This window comes from Macaca nemestrina, chromosome 1 (genome assembly GCF_043159975.1).
Source record: "Macaca nemestrina isolate mMacNem1 chromosome 1, mMacNem.hap1, whole genome shotgun sequence".
Taxonomy (NCBI): Eukaryota; Metazoa; Chordata; class Mammalia; order Primates; family Cercopithecidae; genus Macaca; species Macaca nemestrina.
Genome location: NC_092125.1, coordinates 184821322 through 184848953, shown reverse-complemented (window position 1 = coordinate 184848953; position 27632 = coordinate 184821322). Strand labels below are relative to the sequence as shown.

Genomic DNA, 27632 nt, shown 5'->3' with positions numbered 1-27632 from the left:
CCCATTTTACAGATGAGAACACTGAGGGTCAGAGACATACACGCTCTTTGCCTAAATTGCTCCTCACTCTCCCCATCTACTGATTCCTGTTTCGGTAACAAAAATTCATCCTTCAGGCTCCAGCCTAAAACGTGTTTCTTTCAGGAAGCCTTCCCTCTCTGACCCCTCAAAATCTGGTGGGTAGTTCCCTCTGCTGTCCCACAGTCCTCTATGGTTTTGTCCCTATGATGGCATTTATGTACTGTGCTGTCACTGATTGTTTCAGGATCTGTTTCCCTCATCAAACTTTAAACTCCTCAAGGGCAGAGGGCAAGGTCTGTATTGCAAATATACTGAATTCTTACACTAGGCAAGATCCCTGGCATGTAGCAGGAGACCAGCAAGTATTCATGGAAGAAAATACGGTCACAGGAAAGGAAGGAAGAATGGAAGGAAGGACATGAGCTTCCCAAAGCCACAGAGTTGGGAAGTAGGGAAGTTGGGATTTGAATCCAGGCCATGAAAACATACAACCTCCTCTTAAGGGTAGGGACCCTTTTATTTTATTCTTGTGGATTTGTCTTGGAACTTGGCACATTACCATTCTCCTATTAACATGTGTTAATCAATAGACTTTTAAGCTTTCACAGATGAGGGACAGTGGGTGTGATTTTCCAGGATGCCTGCAGTCCTGAGAGGATAGGGTGGGTGCCCTATGCATACTTGGGGCTCCAGCTGATTTATGTTGAGTCCAACCCATTGTAATGATGATGGTGACTCAGATCAGGGAAGAGCTATCCAGTGGTCTGTGCAATGGCCTTCAAGGCCTGTGGGATGGGAGAGCCTAGAAAGATCAAGACACTGAAACTATGCTTCAGGTCAAGTTTTTCTACATGTGTTAGGACTAAAAGAGGCATCTAATGATGTAAAATGCAGGGTGTCTTACCACCCCAGAGGCTTAGGAGTGGTTTCTGGAGTTTAAACTCAGTTCATAATCATGAAAAACAGGTAGTTTCCCTGGGAGTTGAATTAAGTACGAAGAATTTCTGTTTTTGGTGTACTTCCCCACAAGCCCCCAAGAAGTTTATAAAAGGCATAGCATACAAAGCACACTGAAAATACAAATTATTCACTTTAAGATTGGGAAACATTTTTTCCTCTCCGAAAATTTCAGTTATCCCCATCCCCCATCACCGCTACAAGAACAATATAGCTTTTACAAATTTTTACATTTATGATTTCTCTTTGAGATTTTGTTTTAATAAAGAACTTTACTAACTTTTGAAGCTGCAAACCATATGCGACTTTTCGTGTCCCTGTGAACCTCTGTAGACTATGATCTGGGACACTGACTTGCCAAAGCAATGGTAGAGTTCGGGAGTGGACAAACTCCAGCCTATGAACTGAGTGACTAGAGTTGAGACAGAACTCTACCTCTGCCTCCCTAAGTGACTCTGGGGAAGTCCCAATGTAGTTTCCTTTTCTATGACAAGGGCATGAAAAGGCCTCTCTACTGACTCCTTGGACCATCCAAAGATCTACTGAGCCACTACCTTGGGGACATACTTTAAGAAGCAAATGACACCTACAAATATAAGTAAATTAGGGTAAGAATAAATCAAAGAAGAATGAAGCTTCATATCTAAATATATTATCTAGATAATGAAAACCTTCATAAGGGCAAAACCATATTTTATTTAAACTTTGAGGATATTCCTAGACTAGATTACCACCTTCTTCAAGCAAAGCACACTGACTCAGAGTTTATCAATTACTGTCTTCAGGGGCTATGGAGGCAATGAACTTGTGTTATACTGATTTCCTCAATACTGACTGGGCTCTATCTTTTACAGTTCTGGATTCTTATGTTCTGAAAGCATTTTTCTGTCTTTCTCTCTCTGGTAGGCAGTCATTTCTTCTGGCAGTCAAGGCTGCTGCCTCTCAGATTTCTTGATCCCTGCTTCTAAACCACTTTAGATTGGAAAACCTGATTAGTTAAAATAGAGTGCAATATAAGAACCTATTTAAAGTTCTGTGAGCAAACCAAAGGAGTTTTATACGTCTTTATATTCATCTTCCTAAGGTCATGTGCCTCCCTGCTCAAAGCTTTCTAATGCTTTCCATTCCTACCAAAACGAGTTCAGACATCCCAGGCTGGTCGTTTTCAAGTCCTTCCATCTTCTGTCCTCAAAGCACATTTGCATTATTCCTCTTAGTGTGCTCCAGGTATTTTCCCATGCTCATGAGTGCTGCTCAGCCTCCTCTTGTGCCTTGAAACACTGCCCACCCTTCAAACCTCAGTTCCTTACTGAAGTCTCTCCACGCCCTCAGTTACGAATAACCACTCCAAGCCCTGAACTCTCATATCATTTTGTCAGCATTCTCCTTTGGCATTTATCACTTTCTGACTTAAACTAATACATGTTGTTAGGATCATGTCTACTTCTTTTTACTATCCTGAAATTTCCTTGGAGAGGTTCCCTACAATCCCTGTTACTGCCTCTTGCTGAATGAATGCATAAATGAGTGAGCAGTGACAAATATTTTGTCAGCTCTTATTCTCTGACCCATGTTCGCCAATGTTCCCATAGCTGAGGCTGCTGCATACATAAGCTCCTATCAGATTTACTATGAGTGGGAGTGACTCTTCCTTGAGACAACTGATAAGCCAAGTGGCTGTCCTTCCCTAGCCTCCGCGGCACTTGGTCTCCCTCTCCCCTTTCCCCTCCCAGAAGAGGATCTGGATGAAGCATTCCACCCATGTGGAGTGGTAGGTGGCCTGCTGGGGCACTCACCGCTGCCAAGCCGCAGGAGCAGCACGTCCTGGAGCCTCCGGTTGAGGTCACGGAGCTCCTTCATTTCAGACACAAGTGCCCCGTACTCCTTGAGCTTCTTGGCCTGTTGTACCAGCTGCCTGCGAGTCCGCTCCAGCTCCTGCTGGAGGTGGCGCATCTCTTCCTGCTGCTGCTGGTAATTGCGCAGCAGCTCCTCATACAGAGCCCGGGGCACCACAGCATCTTCTAGACTGTCCATGTCCTCTGTGCCTGGCGAGGCCTCCACGAAGACCTCTTCCGGACACGTGCTATGGCCCAGGCTCAGGCCGTTCTGCTTCTCTAGCCGAGCCACCACGGCCTCGATGCTCTTGTGCGCCACTTCGCTCGGCTTCCGCCCCTCAGGTCTCTGTGTAGGACAACGAGAATCAGTTCAGGCAAGGGCAGCTGGGACTTTCTTGGACTGCAGCTCAATATTTCCCCAGACAATCCTAAAATCACAGAATCACAGAACATCAGTGCTTGGAGAAACCTGTGCAAACACTTAGTCAAAGCCTTTCATTTTATAAATGGGGAAACATTTTATAAATTTTATAAATGGGGTTCTGAGTGGGGAAGAGGCTTGCCCAAAGTCATAACCAGGATACTGATTTCCCAGGCCTGCACTTTTTCCTTTCACCACTCTGCCTCCTGGATGCATATATCATGACCACCCTTCCCAATTCCCCAGGCCCCAGCCCACCCACAATGCCTAGGCAGTGGCTTGCGCATGGGGGTGTTCAATATGTATTTGTGGAGAATCAGGGAGAAATCAGGCCAGGCCAACTGATCCCAGAGGAGTCACAAATTTCTTCAACAACAAAAACAAAAAATTCCTCCCCTAAAGGCAATTCACCATGTAAACTTTTCATCAAGAATGCTTTAGATGGAAAGGATGTTAAAAACTCTAGTCTACTCTAATCTAGGGAAGAAAACATGTCATATTTTCTCTGTTCCTCCTCTGCCTACTCACTCAGAACTGGCACTCAGTAGGGGCTTGAAAAATGTTTACTCAACCGAAAAGTTCAAAGAATTCTAGCACTGAAAGGTACTTTCAGTTTCACTTCCTCATGTTCCAGGTGAGAAAACTGAGGGTCAGAGAGGGGAAGGACTACACTTAGGGTCACATAGTGAGATACAAACAGAGCCAAAACCAGAATTTGGAATCTAACTTCCAGTACAAGGCTCCTTCCCCCCACGTCTGCCAGCCTCTCCCTCAGCAAGACAGTGGATAGAGAGAAGAAAGTTAATTTACAAAAGAATTATCCAGGACTCCCCCAGGGCTTGGGGTTCTACTGCCAGAGGAAATTCTAGCTCAGGTAGCTACAGCTTCTACTGAGGGGCAGTGAGAGTTACAGGATCAAATGAATTCTTTCACTCAGGGTAGTAGGGTTAGGAGCTCTCCTGACTGGGGCACTTGTAGGAAGTGCAGACGACTGAGGACAGGCACTTCTCACTAAGTTTCAGGAAATTTAAGGAAAACCAAACCAAATCAAACCCAGCCCAATGAAACTATGACTCTGATATTGTGTTACATGACAAAATCTTAAGTCGTTTTATCTGCTGGGATAAGGTGCTACCAGTGTAGATGAATTTATCATTTATCTAAAGTGATCGTTACAATATGTCTGCGTCACAATAATGTGAGACCCCTGGAGGCAGGGACCATGTCTGGCTAATGGCTCCAGGTACCAGCACAGGCTCAGGCCCATAGCAGGAGTACAGTGAATGCCATGAACTGAACTCAGCTACATTCCCTGGGAACACCCTCAACCTTGTGTCCAAAATCAGACCATGGGCAATGCAGAAGACATCCCATTTCCTTATCTTCCTTCTCCCTTCCTCTCAGGTATCTACTGCACAGAAGAAAACAGCTAGCTTGCCGAACAAGATTTTCAGCAGTTTCCAAAGTAAAGGCTGGAGACCAACTGGGGCACACAGCAAGAAAATACAACCTCATGCAAACGTTTTCATCTAACCCAAGGTCTCACAGATCCCTTTTGTGAACCTCGTGCACTTCCCGGTGAGTCCAGCCTTAGCAATTTGGGGCAATCTGACAGTGACTGGCCCTAAACTTCTCCCCAAGAACAGCTGCTTAACGTTGTCGGAGCTCAGCAGTGGCCTCTCCAGAGCTGTGGGCCAAGGAGAAACACACCGTTCCAAACCTCCAACAGCGATGACACTGCACAGACTATGCAAACAGGAGCGTGCTTGGTGGCACAGCATGAATCAGGGCTCTCTGGAAAGTTGGCCAGCAAGGCAAATACACACTAGTTGTCCCATGCTTTCCCTACCCTGAAAAAAATCATGGCCTCTGATACCAGGGGACATTTACATGGGGAGAGGAAGCCAGACTGAAATTCTTTATCTATGAGGTATCTGAAAATGCTCCCGCATACTTCCAAAGAAAGAAAAGATTTTGTTACCTTGATGTGTCTAAGCTGTAAATCTTCTTCCCCATAATCTTTAACCTCTCCATCTTCTTCTACATGATTAAGAGAAAGCTTGGGGATTTTTATTTTCTTCTGCATCACACTGTTTTCAAGGTCAGATTTGTCTTCTAAAATGCATATCAAGAGAACAAGGTTCATCATGAGTTAAAATGAGTCATTATGAGTTTGGAATGCCCAAAACCTCAAATGCTAGAAAATAATTGAGGCCAGACCAGTTAAAAACGAAAAACAAACAAACAAACTCAAGGCCGGTTCCCTCTTGCATGCAGGCATCCTAATAGCAGTGCAGATCAAACTCTAGGAACAAAGGTGCTTGCAAAAAGCACTGTCATACAAAGTGTTGAAATAGCAGCCAGTGAATTTGCTTAGGGGTTTCTCTAAGTGTACCCTAATGGGTGGCCTTTTATGGAATTCTAGAATCTTGAATTGGAACAGCCCTTAGATTGCTATCTGATCTAAACTAAAATGGCCCATGAATCCCTCAACTCAACTGTGATCTTTCTAAGCCAAGTGTCTTCCCAGGAGAACTTGGTGGGTTTCTGTCAGCTCAAGTACCAATAGACATGAGAGAGATTATAGCTGATAGGGATGTAAGGAAGGGCAGGGGTATCTCCACAGCCCTACACAAGGCAGGCTAAGGTAAGGCAGACGGGGGAAGAATAACATTTATCCCCTTTTTACTGGTATCAAATCTCAGCATGCCTGAGTCTGAGGGACCTCAGTGAACAAGTGGTCCAACTCTCTCATGTTACATGAGGAAATTCAAACCCAGAGGATGGAAGAGGCTTGCCAACGGCATGAGCTGAGGAACAGCCAGGAGTGGGAAAGAGGCCTCTGGCACCTCGTCCACTGCTTACATGTGCTGACAACACATACTGAACGTAAAGTGCTACACAAATACAAAAGGATATTACTTCTACTCATTTTCTCATTCTTTAAGCTCAACTTCAGATAATCTGTTTTTTTTTTTTTTTCTGCACAGATTTCAAACTGGACTTTCCAGATTTGTCTCTCACTGGATATGTCCAAAAATAAAAGTTCAAACAAGAGGGCTCCAGAGGTAAAAATCTCAATCTTTTCTGGAACTATACCCTTGTGGTAAAATACTTTGTGTTCAAAGCTTAAATTGACACTTTAGAGATTGCTGTTTCTCATAGTCCTCAAAGGTTCCCATTGCTATATCCCAAATGTGTTTTGTAGCATGTTGCCCAATGTTGGATGTAGCATATGGCCAGGTAGTTAGTTAAATCCAGTCTTGAAGGGGTGTGTGTGTGTGTGTGTGTGTGTGTGTGTGTATACGTATGCATGTATTTGCATGTGTTAAACATGCTCTTACACTGTTCCCAGGCCAGGCTTCTCTCCTCACAACTTGTTAGTAAAGCTGAGAAGGCAGCTTATAAGCACATAACTATTCCAGAATGTACTCAAATGCTGAATCTTCCCAAACAGTCTTAGTGATGAAGGCCCAGCTGGTCAGAGGTGGGAGTCCAATATCAGAGACTTAAGTGTGAACCTCAGCTTTTCTACGACAGGAAGAGGACAGGTATGTAAGGGCCTTAATCTCTCTGGACATAATGGAGGTTGTGAGGATGAGAGCAATAATTCACGCAACTCACTGGACAGTGCCTGCTACACACTGGCCATTCGATGGATGGCACAATATAATTGGTATTGTCAATGTGTTCTGAATCATTTTCTTCTCTTAAGCATAAAGTGAATAGAGATTTAATTTAAAAAAATGAAGAAATGACTTAAGTAGGGTAAGGATGATAAATGAACTGCTCAGAAAAAAAGGAGGTGGTCTTTGTTAACAACCCCCTAGGGATGAAAATGGCCTTTCCCACTGAGCAGAGGAGCAACCCTTGGGTTTCTATTTTCATAACAATGGCTCGTTCTTGCACTCTTTGTGCCTATAAAACGCATCCAATGGGTTATGAACAACAATAGGGACTCGGGGTTTTCTAAAAGAGCAACAGTTTCCCTCCTACAAATCACTGCTGACTTATAAGTTAAAGGGATGTTAAAATGTAAAACCTAAAGAAAGTACTTCAGATGAAATTATCTTACCATGGTGTTTGTGTATGTGTGTATGTTTGTGTGTATGTGTGTGTGTGGAAAAAAACAGACAAAAAGAGAGAAAGAGAGAGAGAGAGGATGAGGGTGGTATTAGGATTTCTGAATGTGTTGGGGCAAAGCTCCTGGGCTAGTCTTCAATTTGACAAGTTCAGGACAAAGTTTGACATGCAGAGCCACCAAACTAGAAATGACAAGCTATGTTATGCCTTCCTGGGCTGAAACTCTGTAGCTCAGGATCATGTTGGTGTGGAGAAAAGCAATCATTCGGACTCACAAAACCACGTTAACATCTGGATGGAGAATGATCCTCAGATCATCCAATTCTATTTTTCAAAATGCAGATGAGAAAAATAAGGTTCTAAATGGTGAAGTCTGTGCATCCATGCATGCAACTCTCAGGCCCAGGAATAAAGGAGGGGCAGGATGAACAGGGTCCCTATCCTGGAGAGCTCACTGTTGTGCAAGGTCACAGAAGTTAGTGTCATTACATGAATGGGGAAGAACTTGGACCACTCCAGATCCAGAGCTTTGCTTTCTATGCCTTGACTTAACCTTTACTGAGAATTTACTCTGTAGGATCTAAACTAGGTCCTAGGGACACATATGAACAAACATCCAGCTGAGGATATAAGATAAAAACACAAGAAAAGATAACCCAAGATCTCAAAAGCTGAATTTGAATAAGGGAGAAGCAACTGCTAAAGGATTCTGGGAGCAAGGGAAATCACTTCGGTCAGTGTAACCCTGGAAGGCTTTTGAAAGGAGGTGGCATTTGAGCTGGACTCCTTACTTGCTAGGTAAGTTAGGAGTAAGTTAATTTACTTCTCTGAGGCTATTTCCTTATCTATGAATTGAAGTAAATAATTCCTACTCACATTGCAGAACATTGTGAAGATTACCAATTCGGTGTGTTAAAAACTTGAGTAGAGTGAATGGCACTTCAACAGTTGGTGCTCATAAAAGGATAGCCATTTAAAGGATGGTAAGAATCTGGACTACACAAGAGGGGTAAAGAATAGAAGCCAAATGGGGAAGGCTGGGGAAATATTTAGATCGAAATGGTTAGATTGAGATGGTTCAGTTACAGGCAGGAGGGAGAGGTGAGAAGGGAAGAAAAGGTGGTGGGAACTAGAAAATAAGTGGCCTTGAATGCCAAGTTAAGAAGAGCTGAGGCTCAGTGTGCCGATGGGGAATAAACTAGGCATCAGACAACCTGGATTCCAAGTCCAGTTCTGTCGCTTTGTAGGTGTGAGATGTCAGGAAGCGGCTACCTCATTGAGCATAATTTTTCTCTGTAGAAATGGAGATACAATATCTACCTCAAGTCGGATCAAATCAGCTCAGTAAATGTTCCTTGAAAACAACAGAGCCCCGACAAAGAGATAAAGACACAAAGACGCAGTGGATGACAGAGCTCAGCAAGGATTGCCTGCTGGCTTCTGCTGGCTTAGTGCTTGGGGCAGGCTTGCTTCTGGAGGTAGAGACCTGCTTAGCTGCCTAAGATGGGTGACACTCCCCATCTGATGACAGGAGGCCTCATCGCCCTACCAGCTATACTCAAGGCTCTAGGCTCTTCCATCTAATTAGAATGCCCTTCTTTCTTGTGTGCTTGACAAACTCTGTTTTGCTTCCACTCATCTTCTTCCCTGCTCTCAAAGGTGCCATTACACATCTACACATCCTACATACCTTCTTTGTAGTCTATTATCTTACTATTTGCAATTATCAGCTTAAAGATCTTATCCACTGGTGTATGAGTAACCTCAGGGTAGGGCCCATATCACAGAACTATCCATACAATAGAGACTCATCAAACAAAAATGTTTAATGAAAAAATAATAAAAAGAGGCTACACCAATAATGATATGAAAGGAGCTCAACATCGTCAGTCATTAGGGAAATGCAAATCAAAACTACAATGAGATACCACTTTATACTCATTAGGATGGCTCAAATCAAAAATAAAAGTAAAATAACAAGTGTTGTAAAGAATGTAAAGATATTGGAACTTTCATACATTCCTGTTGGGGAATGTAGAATGGGCAGCCACAGTAGAGAACAGTATGGCAGCTCCTCAGAAAACTAAACACAGAATTACCATAACCCAGCAATTCCACTCCGGGGTGTATATGCAAGATAAATGAAAACATATACCCAAACAAAAACGTATACACAAATGTTCATAGCAGCATTATTATTAACAGCCAAAAGGTGGAAAAAACCCAACTGTTCATCAACTTATGAATGGCTAACAAAATGTGGTATACCCATACAAGAGAGTATCATTCAACCATAAAGAGAAATGATGTACTGACTCATGCTACAACATGGATGAATCTTAAAAATATTATGCAAAGTAAAAGAAGTCAGACACAAAGGCCATTTATTGATTTCATTTATATGAAATGTTCAGAATGGGTAAATCCATAGAGACAAAAAGTAGTTTCGTTGTTACCAAGAGCAGGTGGAAAAGGGCAATAAAGAGTGACTGCTCAATGGGTAACACGGATTTCTTTTCTTTCTGAGTGATAAAAATGTTCTGGAATAAAATAGTGGTGATGGTTACAGAACACTGGGAATATATATACTAAAAAACACTCACTTGCACACACTTTAAAATGGTTAAAATGGTGAAATTCACATCAAATGAAATATATCTCAATAGAAAATTAAGTTACCACTTGTGGAATGTCTACTACATGTCAGATACCTCTATAAAGATCTTCATAAAAATTATACCTCATAACAACCCTGCAAGTAGGTATTACAAGCCACATTTTTTTTCCCCCAAAAAAGAAGAAATGAGCCTTAAAGAAAAAAAACTCTCTTCCTAAAGTCACCCAGCTGGGAAGGTACACAGCCAAGATGTGCTATAATCAACATGCCTCCTAAGCCTATGCTTTATCCCCTCTAAACACATTCCTGGAACATGGTAGAGCCAGAATAAATACTGAATGAATGAGTGAATGATAGCTACAGTTGAGGACATCCAAATTCCCCAACCTAAGTTCAAAGCAGAAGACCACTTGACTCCCGCTTTCTTGCCAGACCGCATCCTCTATCCTCAGTAAGTCTCCAGAAGGCAGCAACCATCACCAGGCACAACAGAAACAGGGCTTGAATGGGTTCTTTGAAAAGGTAGGCTGAATAGTCCAGGAAGCTCTGAAGTGTAATGAATGAGTTCAGGAAACAGACAGAAGCAGATAGCACCTTCATTCACATGCTTCTTGACCTGGATCCTGGCTGCCTCGATGCTTGGCCAGGGGGATTTCGAGGCTCCTCTGAGAGTTAACCACCTCCTGGCTCCATCCTAATACTTCCCAGTCTCTTCCTGGACCCATGTTCCCAGGGTGAGGGTTCAGGAAGACCCAAGTCCTCTGCTTATTCTTTTCTGCAGGCAGTGAGCATTTACCAAGTTCCTGTTTTGGTTTTGGCACTATGCTAAGTAGTCCTTGTGTTTTTGGTCCTTACAACCCAGTATATGACAAGAACCCAACCAAAATGCAAAGTTTGACTTTGTGAGAGGCACTGGCTTATACAGTGCAAATATCTGCTCTCTATGCCTTCCTAACCCTAATCCTGAGTTGAAGGTATATATACCTCATATCCACAGAAGATTACTGAACATTCAGTGTCATCATAACAAATGGAAGAAACAGTTGGGAGAAGGAGGCCCAGTATCTACCTAGCAAAAACAGTGCAGTCTTTTGAATCAGGTGGTCCTGATTTGGAATTCTGGCTTTGCTACATACTAACTGTGGGAGCTTGGGGTAAGCTAGTTAACCTGTCTGAGACTCAGTTTCATTATCAGTAAAGTGGGGATAATAAACTCTTTTCCAAAGAGACAGTTCATGTAAAAGCACCAAGCACAGTGCCTTTCTTGTCATAGATGTTCAATAAATAGCAGCTGTTAGGCTACCCTTGTGTATTACCTGTTTGGCTTTTGTCTCATGGCAAAGAGAACCACTGCAGGTATCTGACACAGACCGAGACATGATGAAAGAGATGTTTTAGGAAGATTAATGTGACAGTGGCAAGCAAGACGGATGAGATGTGAGGAGGAGACAGAACACAGGATGACAAGAAGCTATAACTCTTGACTGGTCACATGAATGAAGGTGAATGGTGGTGTGGATCATGTAAGACAGTAGATACTTTATGTGGCATTTTAATGTGACTTTGGGATATGCTTCTGGCTTTGAATTCTAAGAAACCACAGAATAAATTAGCAGTTGACTAGGAAGGATGAAGAAAGCTCTCTACTTAGCCAGTCTGTGCAACTGCTCTAAACTTGAGGCCAAATAATTAGTTTTAGTGTAAACAAAAATAAATGTGGAGCCTCTGAAGATAAAATCACCAATCTCAACTTCTGGATTATTTTATGTCCAGGGCAAGGAAATCCACCAAAGATTTGGGCATTATCCTTTTCCTCCTTCTTTCTAGCTACTACAATGTGCTAATTGCATTCATTCATTCAACAAATACTGAGTGAGCACCTCCTATGTGCCAGGCCCTGGGCAACATTCCTTACAAACTCCCTATATTTAATCCCTACAATAATTCTACTGAAGCAGGAACTCAGGCTCATAGAAGCGAGGTGGCTTTCATAAAGACGCAAATAGCAGAGCCAACATTTCAAATCAAGTCTGTTTAATACAGGCCCTGTTTCTATCACCTAATTATCCTATGGGAACAAGAGAAAAAGTATGAAGTTGCTGTAACTTCTCAAATGAACTATAAGGCACATATAAAATGATGAATATGTCAATATAACTTCCTAAAGTGCCCGCCTTTCTCCTAAGATCTGCCTACACCCTAAGAGAATACTGTGATGAATTCCCAAATTGAAGTAAACACTATATAAATATGACCTGATGCCACACTCCTGAACCACAAGGCTTATCAAAGCCACAAAGCTCTAAATAATGCCCCAATAGGGTCTCTACTCAAAGCCACAAAGAACTTTCTTGTAAAAAATATATGGTAAAAACTGCTATTCAAAAATATAGCAGAACTTAGTATCATTAATCTGAGGAGGAGAAACATTCCATTAAACTTACTACTGGGAAAAAAGGAAGCATGGTGGTAATAGGCAAATGGTGTTTTAGAAAAAACAAGCAGGTGACAGGAAACCCAATGCAAGTCTGTCTTCAAAAATGAATTTACCCCTGAAGAATTTACAGTATTATTAAAATGGGAGAAACTCTGTCTTAACTTCCATTTGACATATAATCAGGCTGGACAATTAAAATAATCCAACATCATAGAGCCAAATTTGGTATAAGTTTGTTAGCCAGGATGAAATTCTGAAAGGCTACACATAAAACACTTTATAAAGGTCTTATAAATATCTACACATAAGTTTAAAGTTTTTCATCCATACAAAAATCCTGTGAAGTTTTATGTCTGCATTAAAAAGAGATATGCCACAGAAAATACAAACACATTGCATTCTCTGGCCAATAGTGTTTGTTTTTATAAAATCCAAGGCAGACAAAAGTCTCAAGTTTCAAGGATTATACACAGCCAAGACTACGAGGAAAAAAAAAAAAAAAGTGCCCTGCTGTGGTGTGGCAGAAAGACATCAGGAGACACCAAATCAAGGCCTGGCTCTCTCACTAACCTATTTGGTGATTAGTCCTCTCTCTAGATTTTCTTTTCTGTAAAACATGAAGACTACAGTAGGAAACCTTAACGGATCCATCTAGCTATGTGACCGCTGGCCAGTCACAGGGACTTCCAGGTTTCTTTCTCAGCTGTGTAATGTAGGGTAACAGTAGATGAGTTAGAAGATCCCTCAAGTGGGCATGTTTGAAGAAATGCCCTACTGAGGCCATCCAAATAAGGAGAGAAGGAATTGCTGGCCAGGTTTCAGTAGGTCTCCTTGTTCTCACTCCCACCACCTCACTGGCCTTGGTACGGGACTGGGGCACAGACAAAACTGGGAAGTTCATTCTGCAGAGTCATTTGTCTAGCTACCTCTATGTGCCTCAACAGGGCTGTTAGCGCAATAAATGCCCCCAGGATAGCGTCACAGAGGAACAAAACATGGAAGAAAATATTAATAGTAAGCCTTTCATGCTTAGGTCAAGTCCCAGGAGGATTTAACACATACACACAAGTTAAATTTTAAACTTGTGTGCTCCTTCCATGTGCTCGTTCCTCTAAGTCATTCCTTTCCACAGTGGGCAGTACCCACAACTAAGCAAGTCACTGTTCTTCTCTCAGCACCTATTCGTCCACTGTAGTTCCTAGCAGTTATCTATATTTAAGGAGAATCTACTATATGCCAGACATTTTTCCATATTATCTTGCTAAATAACACAGTGGGCAATTACTATCTCCATGCTATAGATGAGCACCTGGAACTCAGAGATGTGAAGTAATCTCCCCAAAGCCACACAGCTTCTAAGTAGCACAGTCACAATTTGAACCCAGACTATGTAACTTCAAAGCCTGTCCTCTTTCAGCACTCTAAAATTTCCTCTTCGGTAGTTATGGAAATGATCTAGAAGTCATCTAACCAAACTCTCCCATAGTCCAGTATTCCATCCTAAAATACCCCCGACCTGCTTGCCACCTCCAGCACCATGTTAGAAGTCCTTTCCATTATTTGTCTGCTTTCTCTGCTGTTATATTGCTCCCACCAATGCCTGTGAATTCCAGGCATCTGATCCTTCCAAATCTGATCCTAACTCTGCTTTCAAGAACAAGTCTGATCCTTCCTCTGTGGTGCAAAACTCAGAAAATGAAAATTATCAAACTATCATCCCATGCAAATATTTTTCTTTCCTGCTTATATATTTAGCTATCCTATCCTATGTCTGACCAATGAGTGAAAAAGAAAAGGCAGCTGCTATATAGTTAAAAGAAACCAAAACAAGCCTAGTTCCAGGATCCAAAGACCTCTCTTCTCATTTGGTTTCCAGGACACCTATCTCTGCTGGTTATCCCCCGATTCTAAGTCCATCTGTTAGACTGGGAAGGCTGTTTCTTCTCAGTCACCTTTTTTTCAGGCTCTTCTTTAACTGTGCCTTTAAAAGCTGATGTTTTGCCCTGGCATACTTCTCTCACTCTGCACTCTCTCCCACTGTAACTTCAGACCTTCCATATTCATGACTGCCAGATTGAGATCTTTGGCTCGGAATGCTCTTCTGAACCTCAGACCAAATGCCTACTTGTTCTCCTGACATATCCACCCAGATGTTCCATGGGCCCTTAAGATTCGACAGGTCTCAAGCTAAACTCATCATTTTCCCTTTCAACCAGATACACTTATAGGATTCTCCTCAAGACAGGAAGGTCCAGATCACCACATCATCATCACACACATCATTACAACCAGTCAGTTACCACGTCCCATGAATTCTCCTTCCTTAAAACATCTCAGGGCCACCATGACCACCACCACCTTAGTTTAGGTCTCAGAATTTTGGACGGAACTGATTCATATTTCTCCACAAGTCCAACCCATGTGGGAAGACTTAGCCCACTGCCTGGCACCTACAGTGTTCACTAAACAATTGTTTGAATGGCTCTCTTTTCTTGAGTAACACAAAAATCTCTATCTCACAAGGATGTAGAATATGTGCACTGAACCTGGAACCAGGTGGGTATTTACCACATATTTGGTAGACAAAAACAATGCCTATCCCTCTTCCTGCATTTCCCTGGAGTATAAGGCTGACCACCTAGTATAACTCAATACTTGTGGAACTTAAGAGAAAACCTCTCCAGATTACGAATGTTCTTCTGGTAGGAAGAGTACACACAACTTCTGCCCCTAAGGAGCTTATAAGACAAAACAGGTAGGCACACTAGAAAGAGAATTGGTCTTGGTGTCAAAGACCCCAATCTGAATTCCACTTTCTGGGTGTGCTTTTAAAAATAAAAACTAGTATGCTCTTGAATAACACAACACCGCATAAAAAGCAACTTGCCTGGGACAATTTTTTCTTTCTGTTTGTGAATCAGAAGTCTGAAGCACTCTGTAGCACATACTATTTAGTTGTAACAAATATATGGTTGTTGAACATGAGAAATTGCATTAGACTGAACCTTCAATGGTTAACATCCCAGTAGAATCTGCAACAGATGACAGCAGGCAAGTTCCAATCTTTGCTCCAAAGTACATCAGCAAAACATGTCAAAACCTAAATTAAAAGTTTTCACTCACTTTTTTTAAAGAAAATAAATCCTTTTGTTGGCAGTTTCCCACTGATGACATGCAACAATCTTTGCATATGAAATCGGCTAGTCCCCTGCTTCACTGCTAACTTTGTAGAAGTTCCAAAGCATTTCTGGAGCAAATGATCTATTTGGACTAACAATGCCAAGCTGGGACCTGAGCCCTGAATGAGCTAAAATTACCAAAGCAATAAGAACATGGCTTTGGAAGCTATTTCCCCCAAGTGTGGGGTTTCTTCTAGCTAGTTGAGGGAGTGATAAAGAATGCTGACTTTTTCCAGATGAACAAAGTTGAATGAAAACTTAAAATCCCACTGCAGGTTTCTATTCTGAAAAACAAGCTGCTGCTGCAGAGGTTCCTATCTCCGCTATTTCCCTCTCCTCAAGCACAAAAATGCACCTGTCTTCCCAAAGTTCATGAGTTCAACATGGGCACACCAGTGTAGACTATGTGCTGGGCACTGAGGATGTAGGCACAAGGAAGCCAGGCCCCTGTCCTAGAGGAGTTCCCTGTCAGGCAGGAAGAGAGGCACATTCATGACTAATGAAAACACGACATAAAATGCTACAATCCATAAGCAAGGCAAAAGCAAAGTGAAAAGAGTTCTGAGGAGGGGGAGAGTCTCTCTCGGGGGCAGAGGGAGGAATAGGGAATGCCATTGAAGCAAGGTGCTCCCAATGTACTTTGTCTATTCCTTTATCACAGGCGGAGGGGGCTGGACCACAAACTTCTGTCACATGTCTACCTTGCCCACCTGAAGGTGAGCTCCTGGTGGGCAGAGGCCCCATATCAGACAATGATTAATCCATCCTGGCTGGCTCAAAGGAGTGCAAGAGAGTGTGTTCACAGAAGAGTTAGAAATACCAAAGGTCTCAGGGAAGGGGGAAGAGAGAGTGAGGCTGGAGAAGTAAGGTGGGGCTGGGGATAGAGCTGGTCTAAGGAGGGCTATGAATGCCAGGCTAAGAAACTAAAACTTTATTCAGTAGGCAATAGGGAGATGCAGAAGGTTCTAATAAGAGCAGTCAACTAAGACTGTGTTTTAGAAGATTATTCTAAAAGCAATTGGGAAAATAGATCAGAGACGGGGTAATCAATTAGAAGACTGCCTCACTGGTTTAGATAAGAGCTGATGCTGGCCTGAATGCAGGCAGTGATGGTGGAGCTGGAAAAGAAAAACTTAAAAGATAAACTGCCAAGCCCACCTTGAACTGGTCCATTCTCTGTGTTCCCCCAGTGCCTGGCTTCTACCTTTCTTTAGCACTTACTTTGAGGCCCCCATATTACACACTCCCTGAGGATGATACCCATTTCCTTTCCATCACTCCCTCCCCCACAGAAATCCTACATAGCAGGACAAGAAAAGTCAATGCCTGCCACCCCTGGGTCACGCTGTCATTTCAATCACAGTACCTGAGATGCAGAGGTGCATTGGTATATTCACTTAATACAGCACTGGGCCTGGCATACAGAAAGCAGTAAGGAGACATCTGACAACAAAAAAATTTAGCACACTCAAACAACAGTAACAGAGCACAGGTGCCTAGATAGAACAACTTGGAATTTTAGGGCTCTAGGCACAGAGAAACCAGTTTAAGCCTCCTAAAAAGAAACATAAAATTCAACACTATGAGCCCAGTTGCAGTTAGATGATGGTGAGCTCTCCAAATGAGTAGTTCTCACTTTCACAACCTGCTTGGCAAATAAATGAGAGTAAAGAGAGAACAGAGGTCAAAGGTGAGTCAAACTTTGAGTTATGTGGACCCTCCAAGAGGGACAGCCTTAGCGAAGATTTATTCAAGCAAATGCCAACTGAAGAGATAGGACAGCTGTGTGTGCTGTGTAAGAGGGAGGTTGGTAATACAGAAAGAGCAGAATGGGCTTGAAAACTCAGAAACTAAAATTATACTCTGGCTTGCAAACTTGCCTTGAGCTGTAAGCTTCATGGACAGTTTTTCCATTTCCTTTCACTCCTTCCAAATCATGCTGTGTAGCTGATGGGAACATCGGCTACTTTACAAAGGAGACTGCCAAGTGGGGGCCTGGCACTGGAAGACCTGTGTTCCAATTCCAGCCTTGCCATTTATTAGCTGTGTGGCTGTAGGCAAGTCTCTGAGCTTCGGTGTCCTCATCTATGAAATGGAAATACTAACCACAGCAATACCTACCAAAATGTCACTTAGAGGACTAACAGAGATAATGCATAGGCATATAGCAAGACTGTCAGGAAAGAAGGGGTTTTATTTTTCCTTGAACTGGGATTGTAATTCGATAAGTAGTGGTATAAACCAACTACTATGGGAAGTAAAATGTAAAGTTCCACAGCAGTTGGCTTTGACATTTCCTGAGTATAAGAAGTATACTTCAAGACAGCTCTGGGTTGGCTTGGGCTAACACTCAGTATAGCAACATACTTCTCACCAAAAGCCAGAAAGCTGTGCTGAAACTACCTTGGAAACCATTCTATTGGTGTCAGAGAGATTAATTAATTACTTAATTGCTAATCCACAAACATAAAGCCACCTCTGCTTCCCACTTGAGGGGTTTCCTCCTCACACCTGGTGCCACAGCACAGTGGTATTTACATGTAGGAGATGCCAGATGAGCTCTTTGAAGTCACTGCAAGCAATTCTCAGAGCCACCAAGTTTAAGTCAAGAAGGGGTTTGAAGATACATAGGAGGTAAATGAATTCCCAAACTCACCCTGGCCCTTTGATCAGGTCTCTACCCAGGACAGTGGGTACCCAGGAAACTGAAATTCAAAATGTGGTTTGGCCAACTTCAAGTTGTTGTCTTTTTTCCCCTTTCTCCTCCCAAGGAAAAAACTGAAGAGAGGTAAGGGAAGTGTTTTTCAACTCATTCAAACTGACACACTTCTTTGAACCTAGTCTGCCAGTTTCCAAACGATGCTTGGGTTTTTTAAATAACCTCACAGATTTATCAACATTCTAACTTGGAGGATGTACAGTCTACAGGTTCAAAATTCATGGTTCTCAAACCAACAGCTACATGTATCTTGCTTCTGAGGACTTGCGTCGATTTCAAAATCAGAGCTGGTGGAAGCTGCCATCTGCCTAAGTGGCCTCTCTGCGGTGCCTGAAGAGTCAAGCACAATTTATATGTATGTTTGCTGAATGAATGAGTAGATGAATGAAACAATCTCCGAGAGGAAAACAGCCATTACACACTAAGACACTTATCACTGACTCTCTTTAACACATCACTTCTACTCTCCTAGGACTCTTCCAGATCTAGGAGTACAATAAAATCATCAAAAACCATGCATGCTTTTTCTTCTAGCAAAAGGGAAGCTAAGGTTACAACCTAGTTATAACTTCCTCAAGCCTATCGTCTTGGGAAATAAATTCCTAATCCTTTCCCTCAGGTAATTAAAGGCAAGTAAGCAAACAAAATAAAACTTAATCAGCTATGAATGGTTCCCTTTTCTAAAATCTGCTTCCCTTCCCTCAGTTTCTTTGGCCCTAGGTGTCTGGCAGCGGGTGGGCCTACACTCCTGTGTGCCAGGGCTTATCATGGAGGTGGTATGGATAGAGCCTGTCACAAAGGGTCCCAGCGCTGCTGGTCAGTTTCCAGTTCTTCCATTCTTCAACTTTTGCAAAACTATTTTCCCCAGGCAAAATGAGGTGGTAGAAAGGAACCAGTCATGAGTCGTGAGACTGAGCTAACTTGCCATGAGACCCTGGGCAAATCTCTATGAGTTGAGAGAACGCTGGGTTCATCTTTTAGGCTAAATGTGAGGAAGCAAAGGAACTTGAAAAAAAAACAGAGAAGGTCTCAAAATTACAAAACATCTTCATTCAGTTCCTAACCCTTGGTGTTCTTTCTGGTAGAAGGCAGGGTGACTATTTGCCCACTTTAAGGTTCATTCTCTTTACCAGCAGCAGCTAAAAAGGCTGCTCCCCCAACTAGAGATGATACTTCCCCCTTCCTTGCTTGTCTAGACTCAAACTTCCTGGAACTAGCTGGGAAAGAGGGCCAGCTGTCTTCTCTTTACAACGGAAAAGACAGGAAGCACTGGAGCATATAAAGGGCTGGTTTCTTTCCCTATCACCAACTGAACCTCAGAACCCTCATCTATGAAATGGAGATGAGACCAGTTGCCTTAGCCCATCTCTCAGGGCCCTGGCAGAGTAGGGATGAGAGGTCCAGTGTTATTCTGACCCAGAAACTCCCTCCTGGCCCTCAGCTCTCTCATTCAGGGAGCCTTATGGGAGATTCAGAAAGGGGTGTGGAGGCTGAGGGATGCCTTAGGGCCTCTACCTCCTTACCTCTGCCACCTGGCCAGGGAGGGGCAGGAGAGTGTGGTGTGGCGCCCAGTGCACTGAGGTTCAAGGCCTCCTCATCCTGTCCAATGCTGGCCCGGATGGGACAAGGATGTCATAGCTTCCCTCTGTGAGGAGGGACTCCCACCTAGAAGATCTGACAATATCCTTCTTGCTCCTTACTCCAAGGAGGTACCAACGGCCTTAAAGGGAGAGAGACAGACACCTTGAGAAACTTAAGTAGACAGAAAAGAACAGAGGGAAGGAACTGGTAGAGAGGTAAAGAGAAGGTGAGAGAGAAATGACGGTACAGACAGGTAGGGAGAAAAAGGGAAAGTGAAGGGACGAAGAAAACACAAAGAATCAGAAAGAGGAGGACAGACACAGATGAAGAGATGAAGACGGACTGACAGCGCGGGAGCTTCGGGGAAGCGGGGAAGACAAAGGGGACCATCCGGTCTTTTTAACTGGCCTGGCCTCTTAGAGAAACCCCGTTCCCAAATGAAATGCCCAGAGGACGGGAGAAGGAGGCAGGAAGGAGCAAGCAGTGGCTCCCCCCGGTCCCCTTCGCCCCAGCCCCCAGCCCCTCCCGGGGTCCCAGCCCCCGCCCGGGTCCCACTGTCCCTCCCCGCCCGCTTGCTCACCTGCCAGCGCCAGGATCTGGGCCTTGTGGAGCAACAGCGCGCCCCAGTCGCGGGGGGCGCGCGGGGGGCTCTCGGGCCCGGCGCCCAGTTCCTCCGGGCCCCGGTACACGGCGTACACCTTCTGGTTGTCAAAATCCAGCCGCGAGCGGGGGCTGAAGTCGCGCACGCACGACACGGGCAGCGCGTAGCAGACGTTGTCCTCCAGGAACCGCACAAAGGCGTACATGGTGGGCGCCGGGGGCGGGCCCCGGTCGGGCCGCTCAGCCCGCGGGGCGGGCGCGGAGGTGGGGATCCGGCGGGGGGCGCGAGCCTCGCTGCCGTGCTGGGGGGGCGGGGGCGGCTCCCCAGGACCCAGGCTCCCCCCACTGTTATTGTTCCTGAAAGCACCGTTCTGCCAATCGGCTGCTCTCGCCTGGGCGCGGAAAAGGGAGGGAGGGGGGGAAAGGGGGACGAGGGGCGGATGAGGGGGGTTTGGAAGCGCACTGCCACTTGCAAAGTCAGACCCGAGCAATCACAGCCGGAGCGCGATTCGAATGGGGAGGGAAAAGGGCTCAGAGATTCAGTTGCAATAAAAATAATAACAAGAGCATTGCAGGAAAAAAATGTATTGATTAAAAGGTGCGCTGCGGGCAGGATTATATTGCTTCAACAATCGCGCTGCCAAATTGCATTGCAACAAAACTGCATTGCCAAGGAGAGAAGTGTATGAGAGAATGAATGCGGGATAGGGGTGGGGGCAATCTTGTTTGAATCTCAAAGTGTAAACTTGGAAGCCAGCAGAAGTTTGGAGTGTTTTAAATTTAGCCACCCTACCGCCCGCCTCGTACGCCACCCCCCTACCCCCCCGTCTTTCCCAGCGCCTTAGTTTGGCCCCGCCTTTGCTTTGCTTTCTTTCTTTTTGTTTGTTTGTTTTGTTTTGCAAAACGGCCAGCTCCCGCTGTGGGAAGGGTCAGTCAGACAGAAAATTTCCCCTAGAGCTGCCAAACCAGTTTTGACCAGAACTGGGGCTTATCTGGGATTTCCAGTTGTGCCAGCTGGCTGGAGTGGTGGAAGGTTTGTCAAGGGCTGCTCTCATCTGAGGGAGCAGTGGCGCCCCTCTCTTCTGTAGTCTTTCTCCATTGAGGTACCCTCTCCACAGCACGCCCACCACTGACCAGGGACAAGTTGGAATCGCGGAGGGACTTGAGGAGCGCTCTGGGTAATACAGGCCCAAGGCTAGGGATTTCTGGAGCACTTTGAGGAGTACAGGAATATACTCCATGGAATAGCGGTCTTTGCTCTGTCTTTTGTCAAAGAGAGCCTGGAGGGGCTTGGGTCCCCTCCAAGACAAGCTATGAGGACCAGCCACAGGGGGCTGATTGGGCTCTGTACTCATAGGAACCCTATCCCACATCAGAGGAGGTCAATACCTTCACAAGGATGCCTCTGAGGGGGTGGGTTTCGTATCAAATATGGCTAGTTATATTTCTGTTGCCTAGCCAGACCTGGCACTTGACGGTGAGTTAATGAATTTTGGGTAAAGAAGAATAAAGAAAAACCCATATTCACCCATCCATCCATCCATCCATCCATCCATCCATCCATCCATCCATCCGTTCATTCATTCCTTTATTCAAGCCACCAATATTCACTGAATTTACACCACCTGCCAGATTCTGGGCCAGGTGCTGGTGGTAGAGATTAAAAGACAAACACCTGGATTCTTGGGCCTTGCAAAGTCAGTGTACCAGAACTTGAATCTCAGTTTTGGGTTCCTGTGCCAAAATTAGGTAACTGTATGAATAACATACCTTTCCCATCCTCACAACTTTTACAATCTAGTCTAGGAGTATTAAAGAAGTATAAGCAAGTAATGACAGTATAATGAGAAAAGTATTGTCATAGAGGAATGCTTAATGGAGGTGTTGGACTCAATTAAATGTTATATTTTTAAAAATTCATTTTAATAAACTTTAGCTGTAAGAAAAAAACAAAATAAGTGCACCAAAATGTTAATAGTGATTTTCTTAGTTTCTTAGTAGTGGTAGATGATTTTGTTTTTCCTTGTATTCATTGTGTATGTAACTATTATCGACAATGTTTTATTACTTTATAATCAGAAAACATTAAACATTATAAAATCAAAGCACTGTGCTCACATTTCACATCATCTGCACTAACAATGAAGCAGATATTTATTTCACTGTGATATAGAGAGCGCATTATATAAGTGAATCCCGTCAACATACAGCTCTCATATCCAAATGTGTAGGTCAGTACAAATTTTTTTAAACCAACCCACTGGTTATGTGGTACCAGCCAAAAATGATCACCACTTGTCCTGAGGCAGCTGTTGGTCTTATCTTGCCCTACAAGCTTGTGGAAAAAAGAGGAGCCACTCTGAGTTGTTCTAGCACATTTACTCTCATGATTATGATTTCTTTGGACTGATCTTCAATGAGTTTTTAAGAATACATTCCTATGGTGGTCAAGGGGAAGTAATGTTCAGCAAGACTTCTGATAATTCACAAGATGGATCATGCAGAGTTGGCCGTATTTAACGTAAGTCCTTGAAGCTCCGGACTGTGTTGCCAAAATGATTTCAAGTAATCCATGGCCAACCTCCTCTCTGCATCTAAATGGGGGTGACTGCAAAACATTCCCAATCTCATCTCTTACTACCTTCCCAGACACAGTACACTCCAGACACCTAAACTATTTGACATTTCCCAAGACAGCATGTTTTAGAAAGTCCCAAGCTTTTGTGCTTTTTCTGCCTTCATCCTGGGAAGTTCTTCCTTCCTCAACTTACCCTGAAAATCAGCTCAAATCAGCCTTTGTGAAGTCTTCCCCAACCACCCACACTTCTCAAGCATAGCTCATCTCTTTCTACTACAATATTTTGTCCCAGTACTTTTTATCTTCCTTCACTATAATAAGAGCTCTTTGAGGGGAGGCAAAGGCTGAGTAACTTTAGCATCCCAGGTACCTAGCACAGGGCTGAGGAGTAAATGTTTATAAAACAAACGTATTAAAGAAAGACATAAAGACAGCATGAATAACAAACCTCTTGCACATTTTTTCTCAAAAGTCTGTTCCTTTTTTTTTTTTTTTTTTTGAGACAGAGTTTTGCTCTTGTTGCCTAGGCTGGAGTGCAATGGCCTGGTCTCGTCTCACTGCCACTTCCACCTCCCGGGTTCAAGCGATTCTCTTCCCTCAGCCTCCCGAGTAGCTGGGACTACAGGTACCTGCCACTGCGCCCGGCTAATTTTTGTATTTTTAGTAGAGATGAAGTTTCACCATGTCAGTCAGACTGGTCTTGAACTCCTGACCTCAGGCAATCCGCCTGCCTCAGCCTCCCAAAGTGCTGGGATTACAGACGTGAGCCACCGTGCCTGGCCTTTATTATTATTATTATTGTTATTATTATTATTATTATTATCATTATTATTATACTTTAAGTTCTGGTATAAATGTGCAAAACGTGCAGGTTTGTTACATAGGTTTACATGTGCCATGGTGGTTTGCTACACCCATCAACCCGTCAACTACATTAGGTATTTCTCCTAATGCTATCCCTCCCCTCATCCCCTAACACGCCACCCCTCTGCAGGCCCTGGTGTGTTCTCCTCACCGTATCTATGTGTTCTCATTGTTCACCTCCCACTTATGAGTGAGAATAGGACACAAACAAATGGAAAAACATTCCATGCTCATGGATAGGAAGAATCAATATTGTGAAAATGGTCATATTGCCCAAAGTAATTTAAAGATTCAATGCTATCCCCATCAAGCTACCCCTGACTTTCTTCACAGAATTAGAAAAAGCTACTTTAAATTTCATGTGGAACCAAAAAAGAGCCCGTATAGCCAACACAATCCTAAGCAAAAAGAACAAAACTGGAGGCATCATGCTATCTGACTTCAAACCATACTACAAGGCTACAGTAACCCAAACAGCATGGTACTGGTACCAAAACAGATATATAGACCAATGGAACAGAACAGAGGCCTCAGAAATAACGCCACACATCTACAACCAACTGATCTTTGACAAATCTGGAAAAAAAAGCAATGGGGAAAGGAGTCCCTATTTAATAAATGGTATTAGGAAAACTAGCTAGCCATATGCAAAAAACTGAAACCGGATCCCCTCCTTACACCTTATACAAAAATTAACTCAAGATGGATTGAAGACTTAAATGTAAGACGTAAAACCATTAAAACCCTAGAAGAAAACCTAGGTAATACCATTCAGGACATAGGCATAGGCAAAGACTTCATGACTAAAACACCAAAAGCAATGGCAACAAAAGCCAAAATTGACACGTGGGATCTAATTAAACTAAAGAGCTTCTGCACAACCTGTTCCCCTTTTTAAGAGTTGAAGCTGAATCCCAACTCTGCCTTTCCCATTCCCAGTGATCGTAGGGCAGAACATTGATTCTACCCCTTGTAAGACAGACGCATTCATGAACATATTAAATATCACTGCACCCTCAGGTTCAAATTCCCTACCCATGTCAGTGTAAATCATTCTTATAAGGAGGCAGTTCCATTTTCTGAGAACCTAGAAAGAGGAAAAGAACGAACAATGGACTGGATGCTGACAAAGTAAACACAGATCGAAATGCATTTTTCGTAGATCCACAGAATAGATTCTGGAGTAGTCATGACTAGCATGGGATGCTCAAAGAGATACCCTCGGACGGCACCAGAAAGACGTCAGTTTCAGCTTCCTGTGTGACTCACACATTCAGTCTATGGATACAGCTTAATGGAAAAGCTACTATGTGCCATAGTGTGCCTCTTCCACCCTACTGAAAACTGAGCAAGAGTACTTTGACCTGGACACCATAGCCCTGGGCTTTACACATACCAGATATTCAAGATATTGATGATTCATTGACTGGTAAGCAAAGATAGTTTAAATACAGATTTCAGACTTAAAGAGGCAATTGCAAACTTCAAGTTTAACCAAATCATTGTTGAATCCTCTCTTCAGTATTTCTGCCAAATGGGCATCTAGAGCACCTTTTATACAGTTATAATGCCAGAAAGCTTACTAGCTTCCCTTAACTTTTACACATTACTAAGTGTTAGAAAGGTCTTTCTTACTTGCATTGAGGTAGAATCTTTAACCTTGTGGCAGCCTTACTAGGTTCACCAAGACTCTCACACCTGCCCTTCAGACATGGTAAAACTTGGAATCCTGTCTCCCAGCTCTTTGTTTGTCTTCTGCCCAAACATCTTCGTTTCCTTCACCTGTCTCTCCTCATATGACCTGGTTTCAGTGATGATAATTGTAATACCTACTTTTTCTCTAAAGCTTATAAATCATGCATGGCAGGCGCTGTGTATACATGATCTCAGTTATTTCACACCAAATTCTTGAAGTGGGTGTTATTAAACCCATGATAGAGTTGAGAAAATGGAGAACTATGGCAAAGCAGTTGGGCTCTGGGGAGCCCTGGAAGGCTTGTGGTTATATTTGAATTTTAGACAGTTTGCTCTAGAAACCTTGTGGGGAAGGATTGGAGGGAACGCAAGTCTGGGGAGACAGAGGCCTGCGAAGAGGCTGACTGTCCTGTCTCACCCCTCCCCCGACTCTCTTTTTCTGTGGGCCAAATGTACTTTGCCTCTCATCCAAGTCATTTTAATGGAGCAGAAAATGTACACATCTGGGGCAGCTTTGCAACTGCGTCTCCACTGCACTCTCCTGTTGAGTTTTGCAGAGCCTTGGGTTAATGTCGGGCTCCTTCGGTTTAGCCAGCTGAAGCATGTTCAGTGGCAGCAGTGGGACTTATGTTTCATATTACTGCATGGAATTCTCAATGTACTTTGCAAAACTATTTTTAAGGAGACCTGGGTTTTGTAAATTTTTAAAGCAATTGGAGCGTGTCTTTTCAACCTCTCTGCTAATGATTGACTACATTTTTTCATGATTTTGCCTTTTTTCCCCTGTGATGTTTGATTTGACTTTTCAAGTCTCTGCTTTTCACATTTTTAAAAGACTTTTGAAATAGTAGTTTCAGGTTCATAGTAAAATTAAGAGGCAAGCACAGAAACTGCCTTCATACCTCCTATCACCCACACAGGAATAGCCTCCTTAATACCAACATCCCCCACTAGAGTGGTACATTTGTTGCAACTGATGAGCCTACATTGACACATCATCATCACCCGAAGTCCATAGTTTACATTTGAGTTCACTCTTCGTGGTGTACATTCTATGGCTTAGGACAAAAGTATAATGACATGTATCCACCATTATGGTATCATACAGACTAACTTCACTGTCCTAAAAATCCTCTGTGTTCCACCTATTTAGCCTACCTCAGCAGCTCCAACCCTGGCAACCACTGATCTTTTTACTGTCTCCATAGTTTTACCTTTTCCAGAATGCCATATAGTTGGAATCATACACTATGTAGCCCTTTCAGATTAGCTTCTTTCACTTAATAATAAGCATTTAAGATTTTTTCATGTTGTCTTATGGCCTTTTACATTTTTTAAATTTTCCTATTTTGGCCAGAAAAGTAATTTGCTGTGCTGCAAAAAAGTAAATTGCTGTGTTGAGGGCCACTGTCTTCTCAGGTTGATTCTAGGAAGGAATGTTGATACATGGCCAGGAGGATCTGGAGCTACTGGGAGGCCTGTAGTGGGCATTATCCTGAGCTGTGTAGTGATACCCTAAAGCAGGGGCATCACCAACTAATTCATATGCACTCCTGCTAATGAAGTCTGATTGAGTCTACTTGTGGGATTTTGGGCTGGGAAGAGAATAGCAATGGAGACAGGGAAGGAAGGAAAGAGAGGAGTTGCATATTGAGTATAGGCTTAAAGGCCAATGAACATCACCTGGATAAGTTATCCAGGTGAGACTTAGAGGGCATGTAAACTTGTCAAGTAGATGACAGATTGGAGTGCCAACAAAATATGGGCTTAGGAATCAGACCAGTGGTTAAAACCTGACTTTGTTACATCTTTGCTATAACTTTAGGCAAGACAGTTCACCTCCATGAGCCTCAGCTTTCTCACCTGCGAAGGTGTTGTGAGACTTGGGCCAAGAATTTTCCACCCTTTCTGTGTATTAAGATCACCTTGGGAATTAAAAAATATTCCATTCCCAGGTCCTATCCCCTGAGACCCTGATTCAGTTGGTCTGGAATGGGGCCTAGGCATTGATTTTTTTTTTTTTTTAATTCCCAGAGTATTCTAAC

At 43.3% G+C, this 27632-nt stretch overlaps 1 protein-coding gene across 23 annotated transcripts in view; it reads right to left on the bottom strand.

The window, feature by feature from the left end:
• The window catches only part of LOC105495012 (BEN domain-containing protein 5), a 1475945-nt gene that overhangs the window by 276061 nt on the left and 1172252 nt on the right, over nucleotides 1-27632 (bottom strand). For 17 of the 23 annotated variants that reach the window (XM_071093269.1, XM_071093272.1, XM_071093285.1 and 14 more), the window contains 2 exons: nucleotides 5216-5349; nucleotides 2775-3159 (listed from right to left, as the gene is read on the bottom strand). The exons of 3 other annotated variants lie outside the window; for them this stretch is intronic. In XM_071093269.1, coding sequence (XP_070949370.1) covers nucleotides 2775-3159; nucleotides 5216-5349 — 519 coding nt within the window. Of the gene's footprint in view, nucleotides 1-2774; nucleotides 3160-5215; nucleotides 5350-19792; nucleotides 20320-20430; nucleotides 20734-27632 lie in introns of those variants that run through there. 3 more of the 23 variants (XM_071093316.1, XM_011764131.2, XM_071093328.1) reach the window with 3 other exon arrangements.